This window comes from Micromonas pusilla, assembly GCF_000151265.4.
Source record: "Micromonas pusilla CCMP1545 genomic scaffold MICPUCscaffold_10, whole genome shotgun sequence".
NCBI classification, from domain to species: domain Eukaryota; kingdom Viridiplantae; phylum Chlorophyta; class Mamiellophyceae; order Mamiellales; family Mamiellaceae; genus Micromonas; species Micromonas pusilla.
This window is the reverse complement of record NW_003315891.1, coordinates 490,791-502,979: the sequence shown is the minus strand read 5'-3', so window position 1 is coordinate 502,979 and position 12,189 is coordinate 490,791. Positions and strand designations below refer to the sequence as shown.

Below are 12,189 nucleotides of genomic sequence, written 5' to 3'. Positions count from 1 at the left end.
GCGACGCGGGGTGATGGGTGGGCACCGGCGACGCGATTTCAAAATCGGTCGACGATCGATCGATCCGACGACGGGAAGGACGAACGAAGATCCTCGCGCGCACCGGCTCGCCCACGGCGTTCGTGAGATCGGCCCCGAAGCGACTCTGCGGCTCCGCTTCCATCCACGGGTTCGTTCGCGCGCGATAGAGCGTTCGCGGGGTGCGCTCACCGCGCGACGTCCGCGCGCGTCTTCAGTGGCGCGACGACGGTTTGAAACGAAGACGACCTGGCTGGTGTCGTTGTTTGGGCGCGATGAGTCGACAGGAAGCGCGCGTGCGACAGCCGTTTTTTCTTTCTTTCGTTCTTGTTCTTTCGTTCTCGTCGAGACACAGCCGCGTAGTCGCGGATCAACTAAAACGGTCACGCATCATGCGTTACACATCATCCATCACGCAAAGTTCCCGCCGTACACGAGCCACCCGAGCAACGTCTTGGACACCAACGACTGAACGATGTACGCCGCCTCCGCGCGTCTCCCGACGTTGGCCCTCCCGGGCCCGCCCTGCCGCCAGTCGTCGAAGAGGACGAACTGCGAGAGCTGCGTGATCCCGAACGACGCGAACAGCGCGAGCTCGCAGAACACGATGGCGTACACGAAGTCGGGCGCGACGTTCTCGTCCCGCCCGCCCGGCGCGTCCGCGAACTCGCACCCGCGCTGGGACGTGAAGAAGTGCGCGACGATCACGACTGCGAAGCGAAGCGTCGAAAGAAAGGCGTCAGTCGGAGTCGCGAGGCGTCGCGGCGCGTCGGGATCGAAACCTAGCTAGGGGTGGTGCGCGGAGTGAAAAGGCGCGCCGGTCGCGGGCGAATGTCGTGTGGGGTCCAGTGCGGTGATGGGACGCGCCGTAGACGACGCCCATGGTGATCCATCCGGCGAAGTGCGCCGTCCATCGAAGAAACGGGAGAGAGAGCCCGACGCATGACGCCGCGATGGCGGTCGCGACGTCGCCGGCGTTCTGATGCTCCGCCGCGCGTCGCGACGACGGGACGTCCGACGCCGCGCCGACGTGCACGCGCGTGGTCACCTGCGAAAGCGGAGAAAAGTTCTCTCTCGCGTGAGACTCGTGTAGACTCGACCGAAAGAGACGCGCGGGAAGCGGGAAGCGGTATCGCTCACCGTGTCCCCAGCGCTCGCGAACGTCCGCGCGAGCGCCTCCTCGACGGCGAGTATGCGCTCCGCGAGGAGACCTAATATCATCGTCGCCCACGTCAGCGCCGCGAGCGCGAAGAGCATCCACGCGTCGAAGACGCCAACCTGCGACGACGCGGCGGAACGTCAGTTTTTATAATGTAGTCGAAGAAGCGGGGAGCGGTGCGACGCGAGCGTTCTCGCCTGAAGCGCGATCGCGACGATCATCACCGCCGCGCTGAACGAGTACTCGACGAACCGCATCCACCCGCTCGTCGGCTTCGTGGCGTAGGATTCGTCGTCGTCGCCGCCGCCGAAGAACTCACCCTGCGGGTCCTCCGCGACGTACCGCTCGCCGGTGACGAACCGCCGCAGCCGTTCCAAACGCGCGAACGCCGCGAGCTCGCCGACCGCGACTGCGGCTTGGAAGACGAACGACAGCGCGAAGAACGCGACGACGAGCCAGTGCAGGCTCAGCGCGACGCCGCTGTCCTCCCACGCCGGGGACACGGCCATGTCGCCGACGGCGGCGGACTTCGGGACGTCGCATTCGGGGTACGGCGACGAGAGACCGGGAACGGCGGCGGGGCCGAAGAGGTCCGGGTAGGCGGCGGCGAGCGTCGGGCGCGCGTCGGACACCGCGCGCGTCACCGCCGCGGGCGCGTCGAGCGCGAGGGACGGCGGCGTCGGGCGAGGGCCGAACGTCGCGCGCGATACGTACAGGTAGTACGTGACTGAAGGAGGAGCCGAGGAGGGGCGCGCGGACGTCGGAGAGACGACGGGCGGGGCGGGACGGGACGGGACGGAGGGCGCGAGGGCTTCGGACGCGAGCGCGCGCGCACTGTCTTTGCGGTCGCCGTTAGCGCGCGTGTCCAGCGCCCAGAGCAGGCAGAAGACGATCACCCACGCGCCGTGCAGCGCGGCGGCGCACGCGTTCAGCGTCCACAGCGAGCAGCGCGCGCGCGACGCGCCGGTCCCGCGTCGACGTCGCGCGTCGCGCGTCGTCGTCAGCGGGGAGCTCTCGTTCGCGCCGGACGACGACGCGGTCGACCTCCGGCCGGCGAGGGTCCGCGGCGCGTCCGCGGCGTCGCCGAGGCCGTCGTCCGCGACGCGATACGTGTCTTCGGGCATGGCGCGCGACGGAGTGTGGGCGCGCGCGGGGCGTCGTGGCTTCGGAGCGACGAGGGCGTTTCCGGTGGAGCGTTTTACGGGAGGAGCCGAACAGAAAGAGAAAGAGAACCAAAGAAGGGAACGAACGCCAAAAGATTAACGAGACGTGCTTCTTCTAACTACGAGCCTACGTCACGCCTGCTGCGTGTTCGCGACGTGCACGTCCAGCATCCTGACCTCCCCCGACAGGACGTTTACAATCTCGTCGTCCTCCTCGGAACAAAACGAACTTCGCTTGACGACGGCGGGCTCTCGGTCCTCTCCTTCGCCGTCGCCGCCGCCGCCTTCGCCTTCGCTCTCCCCGCCGCCCCCTCCGTTGGTCCTCTCGCCGATGGGCACGAACGCGCGCTCTAACTCGCCGTCGTACATCTGCCGCGGCCGCGATATCCTAACCACGGGCTCGGACGCCATCTCGCACCACTGCGATATCCATCCCAGCGACCGCCCGACGGCGAAGATGACGGTGAACATGTTTCGCGGAATCCCGAGCGCTCGGAAACAGATCCCGCTGTAAAAGTCCACGTTCGGGTACAGCTTCCGAGAGATGAAGTACTCGTCGCTCAGCGCCACCTTCTCGAGCTCCATCGCGATCGTCAAGAGCGGGTCCGTGATCTTCAGGTGCGACAGAAGCGTGTGGCACATGTTTCGCATCAACGCCGCTCGCGGGTCGACGTTTTTATACAGCCTGTGCCCGAACCCCATCAGACGGAACGGATCGGACTTGTCCTTCGCGCGCTTCACGCACGACGGGATGTTCTCCACGCTCCCGATCTCCTCGAGCATCTCGAGCACCGCCTCGTTCGCGCCGCCGTGCGCGGGGCCCCACAGCGACGCGACGCCGGCGGCGACGCACGCAAACGGATTCGCCTGCGAGGAATGTCGGGGTGAAGTTGAAAGGCGTCAGAAGCGGAGTTGAAAGGCAACGCGGGCGGGGATTGAAAGCGAGGGGTAGGCTCAGAGAAGCGCCGGGAAAAGTCCTTAAGGAACGGCGTTCACCACGCCGACGCGGTCGTATGGGGACCAGTGTAAGGAAATCGCACCTGAGACGACCCCGCGATTCTCACCGTGCTCGTGCTCGCGTTCTGCTCGTGGTCCGCGTGCAGCATTAGAATCACCTCCAAGCACCTCGCCGCGGTCGGATCCAGCGCGTACCGCCGCGTCGGGAGCGCGAACATCATGTACATGAAATTCTGCGCGTAGTTGAGGTCGTCGCGCGGGTACACGATGGGCTGTCCGTGCGCCGTCTTAGGGTCGTTCCATACAAAAAATAATTCACCGGTCAGTTGACGAAAGGGGACGCGATCAAGTGTTGAAACCGGGCGATGGGTGAAAAACGTTTGTATAGAACGCACCTTGTACGCCATGGCCGCGATGGTCGCCATCTTCGCGAACACCCTGACGCCGGTGATGTACCGCTGCTCCGCGTTCTCGTACGTCATGTGCTTGTCGTCGTAGAACGCGGACAGCGCGCCGACGACGGAGACCATGATCGCCATGGGATGCGCGTCGTGGTTGAACCCGTTGAAGAATCGAATGAGATGCTCGTGCACCATGCGGTGCGACTTGGCGATGGATACGAAGCGACGTCGGGGTGGAGTTGAAAGGCGTCAGAAGCGGAGTTGAAAGGCATCGATGGCGGGGATTGAAAGCGAGGGGTGGACGGAGAGATGCGACGGGAAAAGTCCTTAAGGATCGGCGTTCACCACGCGAACGCGGTCGTATGGGAACCAGTGTAAATATGAACGCACCCGCGCGAGATGTCGAAACTCCCCGCGTTGCGTCTTGTTCGGCAGCGTCCCGCGCAGCAGGAGGCACGCGCAGTCCGCCATGTCGCCTCTCGCGGCGAGGTCCTCGATCGGGTACCCGCGATACGTCAGTCGGCCGCGTTCGCCGTCGATGAACGTGATGGCGGAGCGGCACGACGCGGTGGAATTGAAGCCCGGGTCGAACGCGCATATCTTGTGCGCGGGGTACAGGCGCTGAATGTCGACGAACGTCTGCCCGGCCGCGTCGGCGAGGACGGGGAGGCGGATGACCGTGCCGTCTGGGGAGGAGCGCGGGGATGGAGGGGAGGGGTTGGAGAGGGGGGTCAGGCGCGACGCCGCGTCGGAGATTTCGTTTCGTCGTCCCGTCGCGTCGTCCTGTCGTCGTCCGCGGAGTCCGAATCGTCGGGTTCGTTTCCGCTTCCGGGACTCGAGACGCACCCGGCATCGTCAGGATCGCGTCGTCCCCGCGCGCGGGGTCGCGCCCGGACATCCTCGCGCGAGCTGAGTATCGGTGACCAGAGGACGCCTACTGGTACGCGGCGCGATGCGCTGTGCCGCGCCGGCGGGGGGCGATGTCAACTCTCGGACGGATATGATATTATTTTTCGTGCTGACGGTGCCGCGGTGACCGGACCCGCGACCCGGCGCGCTTTTTCCTCGAGCGAGCCGACGCGGCGCCTCTCGGAGCGCGCCGAAGAGCAGCCCACCCTCCCCGCCCGCCGCGCGACCGCCACCGCGTCCACACCGACGCGCGCGACGACGACTTACGACGACGACGTCATGGGCGCGTCCACGAGCGCGATGCCCGCGCCGTGCGGCCGTCCCCCCGTCACCGCGAACCCGACGACCGCGAAGCTCACGCCGCGAGACGCGAGCGCCTTGAGAGACCTCTACGGACACGACGACGAGCTCTTCCAGCTCATGTGCGGCGCGGAGCTCCTGCGCGACTGCGCGAAGAACGTCAGGGACGACGCCGCGGCGTACTTCCACGCGATGTCGGCGTCGTGCGCGGCGGAGCGGAAGTTCGGGGAGAAGCTCCAGAGCGTCGCGGATACCCCCAACGTCAGCGGCGTGGCCGCGCACCTCGCCGCGGCCGCGCGCGCGGACGACGCCGAGGGCGAGACGTCGCCGTTTCCGCGCGGCGCCGCGGGCGGCGGCGGCTCGGACCCGCGACTCCGCGCCGCGCTTCAGGTGAGCGCGTCCGTCGGCGAGCTCGCGCGCGCGGAGGTGGACGCGTCGGCTGCGCACGACGCGTTCGTGGAGACGTTCTTGGAGAAGATGAAGGACGTCGCGGCGAGGGTGGAGAAGGCGCACAACACGAAGCTGGAGACGTGCGCGCGCGCGCGTTCGTCGTTGGTTTTTTGGTTTTTTGGTTTTTTGGTTTTTTGGTTTTCCTCTTCCCGCGGCGGGCGTCTCTCTCCCTCGCCGCGACGGTCGACGATTCACGTTCCCCAACTCCAATTCCCCTCGTTCGTCCATCAGCGCCGCGCTCGCGCACGAGAAGGCGTTCCGGCAGGTCAAGCCCCCCGAGCACCGGCTCGAACATCTCATGAACCTCGACGACGAGCAGCGCGAGTCCCCGGAGTGTCAAAAGAAAATCGACGTCGCCGAGGTGGAGCTCGAGAAGCGAAAGGCGCAGGTGGCCGCCACGTCCAAGATGCTCAAGATCAGAGCGCGATTATTCCTGGACACGTACACGCCGTACGTCCGAGACGCGATCAGCGCGTTCGCGGTCGCGCAGCACGACGCGCACGCCGCGATGGCGCGCGCGATCGGCCGGAGCGTCGGCGGCGGCGGCGGCGGCGTGGACGCTGCGCGACGCGAGTGCGCGTGGTTTCTCGACGCGGAGCCCGGGGCGGCGACGCCGAAGGTTCCGGTTCCGTCGGCGGTGGGCGAGGGCGGCGAGGGCGAGATCGTCGCCGCGGCGGCGGCGTGAGGAGGGGCGTGGAGGGGCGGGGATACCGCGCGTGGCGCGGCGTGTGGACGGAGAGAGAAGACGCGTACTGTAGCAGAGTCGACGACTACTGATGACCGATGATGACCCGATTTCGAGAAACGACGCTCGAGAAACGACGCTCGCTCTCGGACGCCTCGACCGTTCGCGACGTCGCGCCTCCTCCTCGCGCCGCGTCGTCGTCGTCTCGTCGCCGTCGTCGCCGTCGCTCTCACTCCGTCGCGTCGCCGCGCGCGCATCGGCGCCGCGAGCATGAGGAAGTACGTCCCCGATAAGTATCGCGCCGCGATCGCGGACGTTCGACCCGGGGCGCATGACTACGTCGGAGGCGTCTGCGCGACGTCGCAAGTTTTGCGACACGTCGCTCGGTACGCGTCGTTGGCGCCAATGGTTCTCCTCGGCGCGCCCGCGCTCGCGCGCGGCGTCGCGCTCGCGATGCTCTCGTGCGTCGTCGCGTTCGCGCTCGCCGCGCCGGCGATGCTCGCGCTCGCGTGGATGACGTGGAGAAGGCTCGGGCACCCCGCGCCGGCGACGCGCTTCGAGCCGCGCGTCGAAGACGACGACGACGACGACGACGACGACGACGACGACGACGACGACGACGACGCGACGCGAACGGAGGACGACGCTTCCCCGACCAACGCGAGCCCACGACGACGCCCCGTCCGACGCGTCGCCGTCATCGGCGGCGGCGCCGCGGGCCTCGCGACGCTCCGCCAGCTCCTGGACGTCGGCGTCGACGCGACGCTGTTCGAACGAAGCGACGACGTCGGCGGGCTGTGGAGCTACGACGACCGGCGCGCGTGCAAGGTGTTCGACAACGTCCTGCAGAACGTCACGAAGCACCACAACAGATTCGCCGGGCACGCCGCGCCCGCGCACTGGCCCGTGTACCTCGGGCACAGGCACACGCTCGAGTACCTCCGGTCGTTCGCGAAGCGCTTCGGCCTGCGCGCGCGCGTCAGGCTGCGGAGCGAAGTCTCTCGCGTCGAGAAAAACGTCGACGACGGCTCGTTCTCCGTGACGGTTCGAAGAACGGAGGCGTTCCCCGCGTTCGTCAACGACAAAGCGAAAGCGAAAGCGAAAGCGAACGCGAACGCGACGACGAAGAAGAAACCGCGGTACGCGAGCTGCGCGTTTTTCCCGCCGCCCGAGAATAACGCGCCCGAAGAAACCCCGGACGAGGAGACGCACGTCTTCGACGCCGTCTGCGTCTGCACCGGTCAGCTCTCGAGACCGAAGAAGATCTCGTGCCCGGGGATCGAATCGTTCCCCGGGAAGGTGATGCACTCGTCCGCGTACCGCGTCCCGGGCGACCTCGCGCGGAAGCGCGTGTTGATCGTCGGCGTCGGCGCGGCGTCCGGGTCCGACGTGGCGCAGGACGCGTGCGGCGCGGCGCGCTCGGGTGCGTTCTGTACACTGGTCCCCATACGACCGCGTTGGCGTGGTGAACGCCGGTTCTTAAGGACTACTTCGCCCTTCGTTTCTGTCCGCCCGTCGCTCGCTCTCGATCCCCGACCTCCCTCGACGCCTTTCAACTCCGTCCGACGCCTTTGAATCGACCCTCATCAACCCCGCAGTGACCGTCGCCGCGCGCACGGACCGGTGGATCCTCTCGCGCGGGTTATCTCAAGGGCACCCGACGTTGCTGCTGCTGCTCACGACGTGGATGCCCGCGTGGTTGGGCGTGCTGCTCGTGCTGTACGGCGACTGGATCCCGTGCCTCAGAGTCCTCGCCGCCGGGATGACAGACTCGAGGGATTTTCTCACCTCCGTCGCGCTCAGGAAGATCGCCGTCGTGAAGTCCACGGTCGCGAACGTCTCCGGCTCGACCGTCACGTTCCGCGACGGCACGTCCGGGACCTTCGACGCGATCGTGTTCGCGACCGGGTACGCCCGCGACGTCCCGTTCATGCCGAAACGTTTACGACCGGAGGCGACGGGGCTGTACAAAGGCGTCTTCGCGCCGAGCGACCCTCGCGTCGCGTACGTGCTCTTCGTGCTGCCGTTCGGGTCGCACTTCCAAGGTGCGTTCTACACACTGGTCCCCGTACGACCGCGTTCGCGTGGTGAACGCCGATCCTTAAGGACTTTTCCCGGCGTCTCTCTCCTCCCACCCCTCGGTTTCGATCCCCGGCCTCGACGCCTTTCATCTCCAACTGACGCCTTTCAACTCCACCCCGACGTTCGCTCGTATGGAACGACCCTAAACCCCAAGTCGCGGAGCTCCAAGCGCGGTGGATCGCGATGACGTTCGCGGGCGCGCTCGGCCTCCCGAGCGCGGAGGTCATGGAAGCGCACGCGAGGGACATGGAGGACGAGGGGCACGGGAAGCTCGGGGAGTTCCACCGCGTGCAGTTTTGGCGCCTGTGCCAAAAGCCAAACGCCGTCTTCGACGCGATCAAGTCGTGTATCGCGCGGCCGCGACGCGCGACGAGCGTCGCGTGGGCGCGGTACGCCGCGCCGTTCCAGGAGTGGGACCCGGCGTTCGGCGCGGGGAGTCGCGAAGGCGAAGGCGAAGGCGGCGACGCGCGTCTGACGCGCGGGCAAGCGCGGTTCACGGACGGGGAGTTCGGCGTCCCCGCGTGGGGCGCGTGGAAGTTCGCGTGACGCGAGCGCGTTCGGACGGCGCGCGGCGGCGACTTGATCTTCTCAAAAAACGGTTCGTCGACGCGCGTTTCTTTTCGTCAGTCGTCGTCGTCTCGTCGTCACCGCGCGAGCGACCTCTCCGCGCAGACGCCGCTCTCGCCGCCGCCGCCGTCCTCCCCCCATCCCGGCCACCCGCGCTTCCTCACGTCCCCCGGCAACCCCAACCACGCCGCCGCGATCGCGCCCGACAGCTTCTCGTCGTGCCCGCGGTAGGAGGCGCCCCCCCCGCGCCCCGACTCGGCCGCCGCCGCGTCCGCGAACGCCTTCCCTTCCCGCCTCAGCCGCAGCATCTGCTCCGCGGCCGCGAACGGGTTCTGCCCGCTCGGCGGCGACCCCATGTTCCCGCTCCGCCGCCGCGCCATGATCGCGATGTCCTCCCGCTTGCACCCTTTCATCGCGTACTCCAGCACGGGAAGCTGCGATCGCTTCACCCAATAGATGCACTCCACCGGACACAGCTCGATCGCCACCTGTGTCGTCTCCTCGTCGTCGCCCCACTGCGTGTGGCACCGCGCCCTGCCCGCGTTGAAGTCCTCGACCATCGCGAACGTGTCCGGGGCGTGCAGGACGCAACTCTTGCAACCGATGCACGCTGAGGGTCGAGGGTCCGTACGAGCGAACAGAACGTCGGGGCGGAGTTCAGGGGCGTCAGAAGCGGAGTTGAAAGGCGACGAGGTGTGTCGGGATCGAAAGCGAGGGACCCTGGGCGGAGAGAAACGACCGCCGGGAGAGAAAGTCCTTAAGGATCGGCGTTCACCACGCCGACGCGGTCGTACGGGGACCAGTGTGAGATAGAACGCGCCCGACTCGTCGACGAAGACGGCGCGCGTCTCGAGCGCGTCCCCCGCCCACGCGCTCACCGGCCGCCCGTCGAACGCGCTCCCTCCCGTGGCGCTCTTCCTCGCGCGCTCGACCGCGGCGCGGTACGCGTCGCGCGTCGCGTCGTCCGTCAGCGTCGCGCAGGCGGCGTTGAGAAGGACCGCGAGCGGCGCGGCGAGCTCGCCCGCGACGTCCGGGTGCGCGACGCGTTGGAGCGCTCGAAAGGCGGTCTTGACGTCGTCCGACGTCGCGTCGAGGTCGACGCCGAGGAGCTCGAAGAAGTCGCACGGCGCGGCGTCGAGGTACTTGGCGTCGTCGTCGTCTCCTTGGGAGCCGCCGAGGACGTCGCGGTAGTAATCGCGCGCCTCCGGGCTCAGGACGAGCGCGAAGGAGAGATCCGACGCGGATGCGGAGGGCGCGACGACGCCGCGGCGACGGTTATGTCCTCCTCGAGGACGGTGTCGTCGCGCGACCGCGCGCGGCGACGCCGTCGCCGCCGCGGCCGCGGCGGCGGCGGCGGCGGCGGCCGCGCGCATGACGATGTCCGCGACGTCCGCGTCGCGCGCGCGGGGAGTGACGCGACGCGAGGCGCGCGCGCTCGCGGGACCGTCCGATGAGTCAGCAGCAGCACCGTGGCCGTGAATCGCGGCCCGTTCACGAACATCAGCGACGCGGTCACTCACATCGCCCCGCGCCCTCGGAGATGGGCTGCACGACGTCTCAGGGCGGGACGACGTCCACGCCGGCGGGCGAATCTCCGCGCGTGAGGAACACGCCGAAGCAAGGCGCGTCGCGACGCGCGCGCATCCCTCGCCGCCCGGCGTCGGCGTCGCGCGGTCGTCGCCGCGGCTCTGCAAGCGGTATCCTCTCCTCTCGCGTCAGTAGACTAATCATTTTCCGACAATCGATCGCCCGTCCCCTCCTCCGCAGGCGGCGTCGTGGACTACAAAGAAGCGCACAGCGCGATCCGATGGAACAAGATCGACGTCGTCCGAGCCATCGTCGTCGACGCCGAGGACGCGAACGCGACGGACCCGAACAACGGGAACCGATGCCTCCACGTCGCCGCGCAAAACGGACACTCGGAGCTCGTGAGACGCCTCCTCGACCTCGGCGCGGATCCCTCCGCGGCGAACGCGCAGGGGCAGACGCCGATGCACATGACCGTCTCGTACGACATCGCGGACTGTACGAAGCTGCTTTTACGCGCGGGCGCGGATCCGGACGCGAGGAACGACGCCGGGCACGCGGCGAAGCACGGGCTGGAGGGAGAGATGGATCGCGGCTCCGGCGCGTTCTATCTCACACTGGTCCCCATACGACCGCGTCGGCGTGGTGAACGCCGATCCTTAAGGACTTTTCCCGGCGTTTCTCTCCGCCCACCCCTCGCTTTCAATCCCGACACACCTCGACGCCTTTCAACTCCGCTTCTGACGCCTTTCAACTCCACCCCGACATCGCTTTGAATGATGGAACGGCCCTCAGTCGTCGGCAAGGTGGACGCGTTCAAGCGCGCGAAGGACGCGGAGGCGCTGAGCGAGGCGCTGGACGCGCTGCTGCCGTGCGCGGGCGAGCTGGACAAGGACTCGTTCCCGGGGTTGGGGTTCTCGGTGAAGAAAGGGAACAGAGACGCGTGGAGCGCGGAGGTGCAGGAAAAGTTCGTCGCCGTCGTGCGCGCGATGGGGTGACGGATGTGACTGAACATCTATCGACGGATTAAATTTTGGGGCGATTCGAACGCGACGACGACGAATGACGCGTGGGAGGGACGTCGTCAATTAGAGACGTGTTGTTTGTTTTGTTGTTTTTATTAACCGCGACGTGTTGAGTATTTAAACCATCTCCTCGCTCGCTCGCTCGCGCTCTTTATACAGCCTACGCGGGCGCCCCGCGCCCGCCGCCGCCGCCGCCGCCGCCCTCTTCGTCCGTCGGCCGACGTCGGTCGTTTCGCTTTCATCACTTGTACTGCATGACGCCGAGCTTGTACACCGCGAACGCGACCCCCACCTCGATCGTCGCCGGGAGGAACGAAAACAACGCCGCGAGCCACGGGAACACGTCCAGGTCCCAGTGAAGGAAGCAAAACAGCGCGACGTAGACGGTGCCGAAAAAGTGAAGAAAGATGTACGTCACGTTCGCGCTGTGCACGAAGAGCGACACGCCGCTGAACATGCCGAGGAACTCGACGATGAAGCACGCGATGGAGGTCCACGCGAGCGCCTCGAGCTGCATCTTATCGTCGCTCACCCCGGTGGACGTCCCCGTCGCGCGATACACGGTCATGTCCTGTCGGGACGGAGGGAAGCGCGTCAGGCGGACGGGCGGGAGGGCGGGCGGGCGTTCGTTGTTGACGCGAGAAGAGGGACAGGACGGAAACGCGCGGAGCCGTTTGAATCTCCGCTCGAGCGGCGGGCGGGCGGATCCGCGCGCGGGCTGCGGCGCGCGATGGCCCGCGCCTCGCGCGTCGACGCACCGAGTCGTAGACGATCGTGAGCGTCGCTATGAGGTGCGCCGCGGTCAAGATGAACCGCGTCGGCAGCGTGATGTCCTCCACGCGTCCCATGATGACGACGACGACGTGTCACCGCGCGCCCTTCGCTCGCGCGTCCGTAGTACTCGACCGACGGTGGTGCTTTTCGCCCTCGTCCGATACGCGTCGAA

The 12,189-nt window shown here is 67.3% G+C and overlaps 7 protein-coding genes across 7 annotated transcripts in view; 3 read left to right on the top strand and 4 right to left on the bottom strand.

Moving 5' to 3' along the window:
- Positions 1–429: 429 nt before the first annotated feature.
- Positions 430–2,301, bottom strand: MICPUCDRAFT_51171 (uncharacterized protein; the record flags this gene model as incomplete). Its single annotated transcript, XM_003061415.1, has 3 exons — positions 430–728; positions 1,104–1,296; positions 1,402–2,301. The coding sequence occupies 3 exons, from the start codon at positions 2,299–2,301 to the stop codon at positions 430–432; spliced, it is 1,392 nt and encodes a 463-aa protein (XP_003061461.1).
- A 171-nt stretch (positions 2,302–2,472) lies between these two features.
- Positions 2,473–4,391, bottom strand: MICPUCDRAFT_20691 (uncharacterized protein; the record flags this gene model as incomplete). The annotated part of the gene is made up of 4 exons (XM_003061414.1): positions 2,473–3,207; positions 3,381–3,584; positions 3,693–3,902; positions 4,089–4,391. Coding segments are annotated over 4 exons (1,452 nt in total), but the record flags the coding sequence as incomplete, so codon positions are not given.
- Positions 4,392–4,886: 495 nt separating this feature from the next.
- On the top strand, positions 4,887–6,042 carry MICPUCDRAFT_51168 (uncharacterized protein; the record flags this gene model as incomplete). Its single annotated transcript, XM_003061659.1, has 2 exons — positions 4,887–5,437; positions 5,589–6,042. 2 exons carry the CDS (start codon positions 4,887–4,889, stop codon positions 6,040–6,042), a joined length of 1,005 nt encoding a protein of 334 aa, XP_003061705.1.
- A 270-nt stretch (positions 6,043–6,312) lies between these two features.
- Positions 6,313–8,670, top strand: MICPUCDRAFT_51167 (uncharacterized protein; the record flags this gene model as incomplete). The annotated part of the gene is made up of 3 exons (XM_003061658.1): positions 6,313–7,465; positions 7,641–8,087; positions 8,279–8,670. The coding sequence occupies 3 exons, from the start codon at positions 6,313–6,315 to the stop codon at positions 8,668–8,670; spliced, it is 1,992 nt and encodes a 663-aa protein (XP_003061704.1).
- Positions 8,671–9,110: 440 nt separating this feature from the next.
- MICPUCDRAFT_9031 (uncharacterized protein) lies at positions 9,111–9,299 on the bottom strand (the record flags this gene model as incomplete). The annotated part of the gene is made up of 1 exon (XM_003061413.1): positions 9,111–9,299. A coding segment is annotated over one exon (189 nt), but the record flags the coding sequence as incomplete, so codon positions are not given.
- A 1,233-nt stretch (positions 9,300–10,532) lies between these two features.
- MICPUCDRAFT_9003 (uncharacterized protein) lies at positions 10,533–10,757 on the top strand (the record flags this gene model as incomplete). Its single annotated transcript, XM_003061657.1, has 1 exon — positions 10,533–10,757. A coding segment is annotated over one exon (225 nt), but the record flags the coding sequence as incomplete, so codon positions are not given.
- Positions 10,758–11,319: 562 nt separating this feature from the next.
- MICPUCDRAFT_48260 (uncharacterized protein) overlaps positions 11,320–12,189 on the bottom strand; it is a 1,053-nt gene continuing 183 nt past the window's right edge. The window contains exons 2-3 of the mRNA XM_003061412.1: positions 12,002–12,189; positions 11,320–11,814 (exon numbers count right to left, since the gene is read on the bottom strand). The exon at positions 12,002–12,189 is cut by the window's right edge and continues 2 nt beyond it. Of these exons, the coding sequence (XP_003061458.1) occupies positions 11,485–11,814; positions 12,002–12,091 (420 nt within the window). The 5' untranslated portion in view covers positions 12,092–12,189 and the 3' untranslated portion in view covers positions 11,320–11,484. The remainder of the gene's footprint in view (positions 11,815–12,001) is intronic.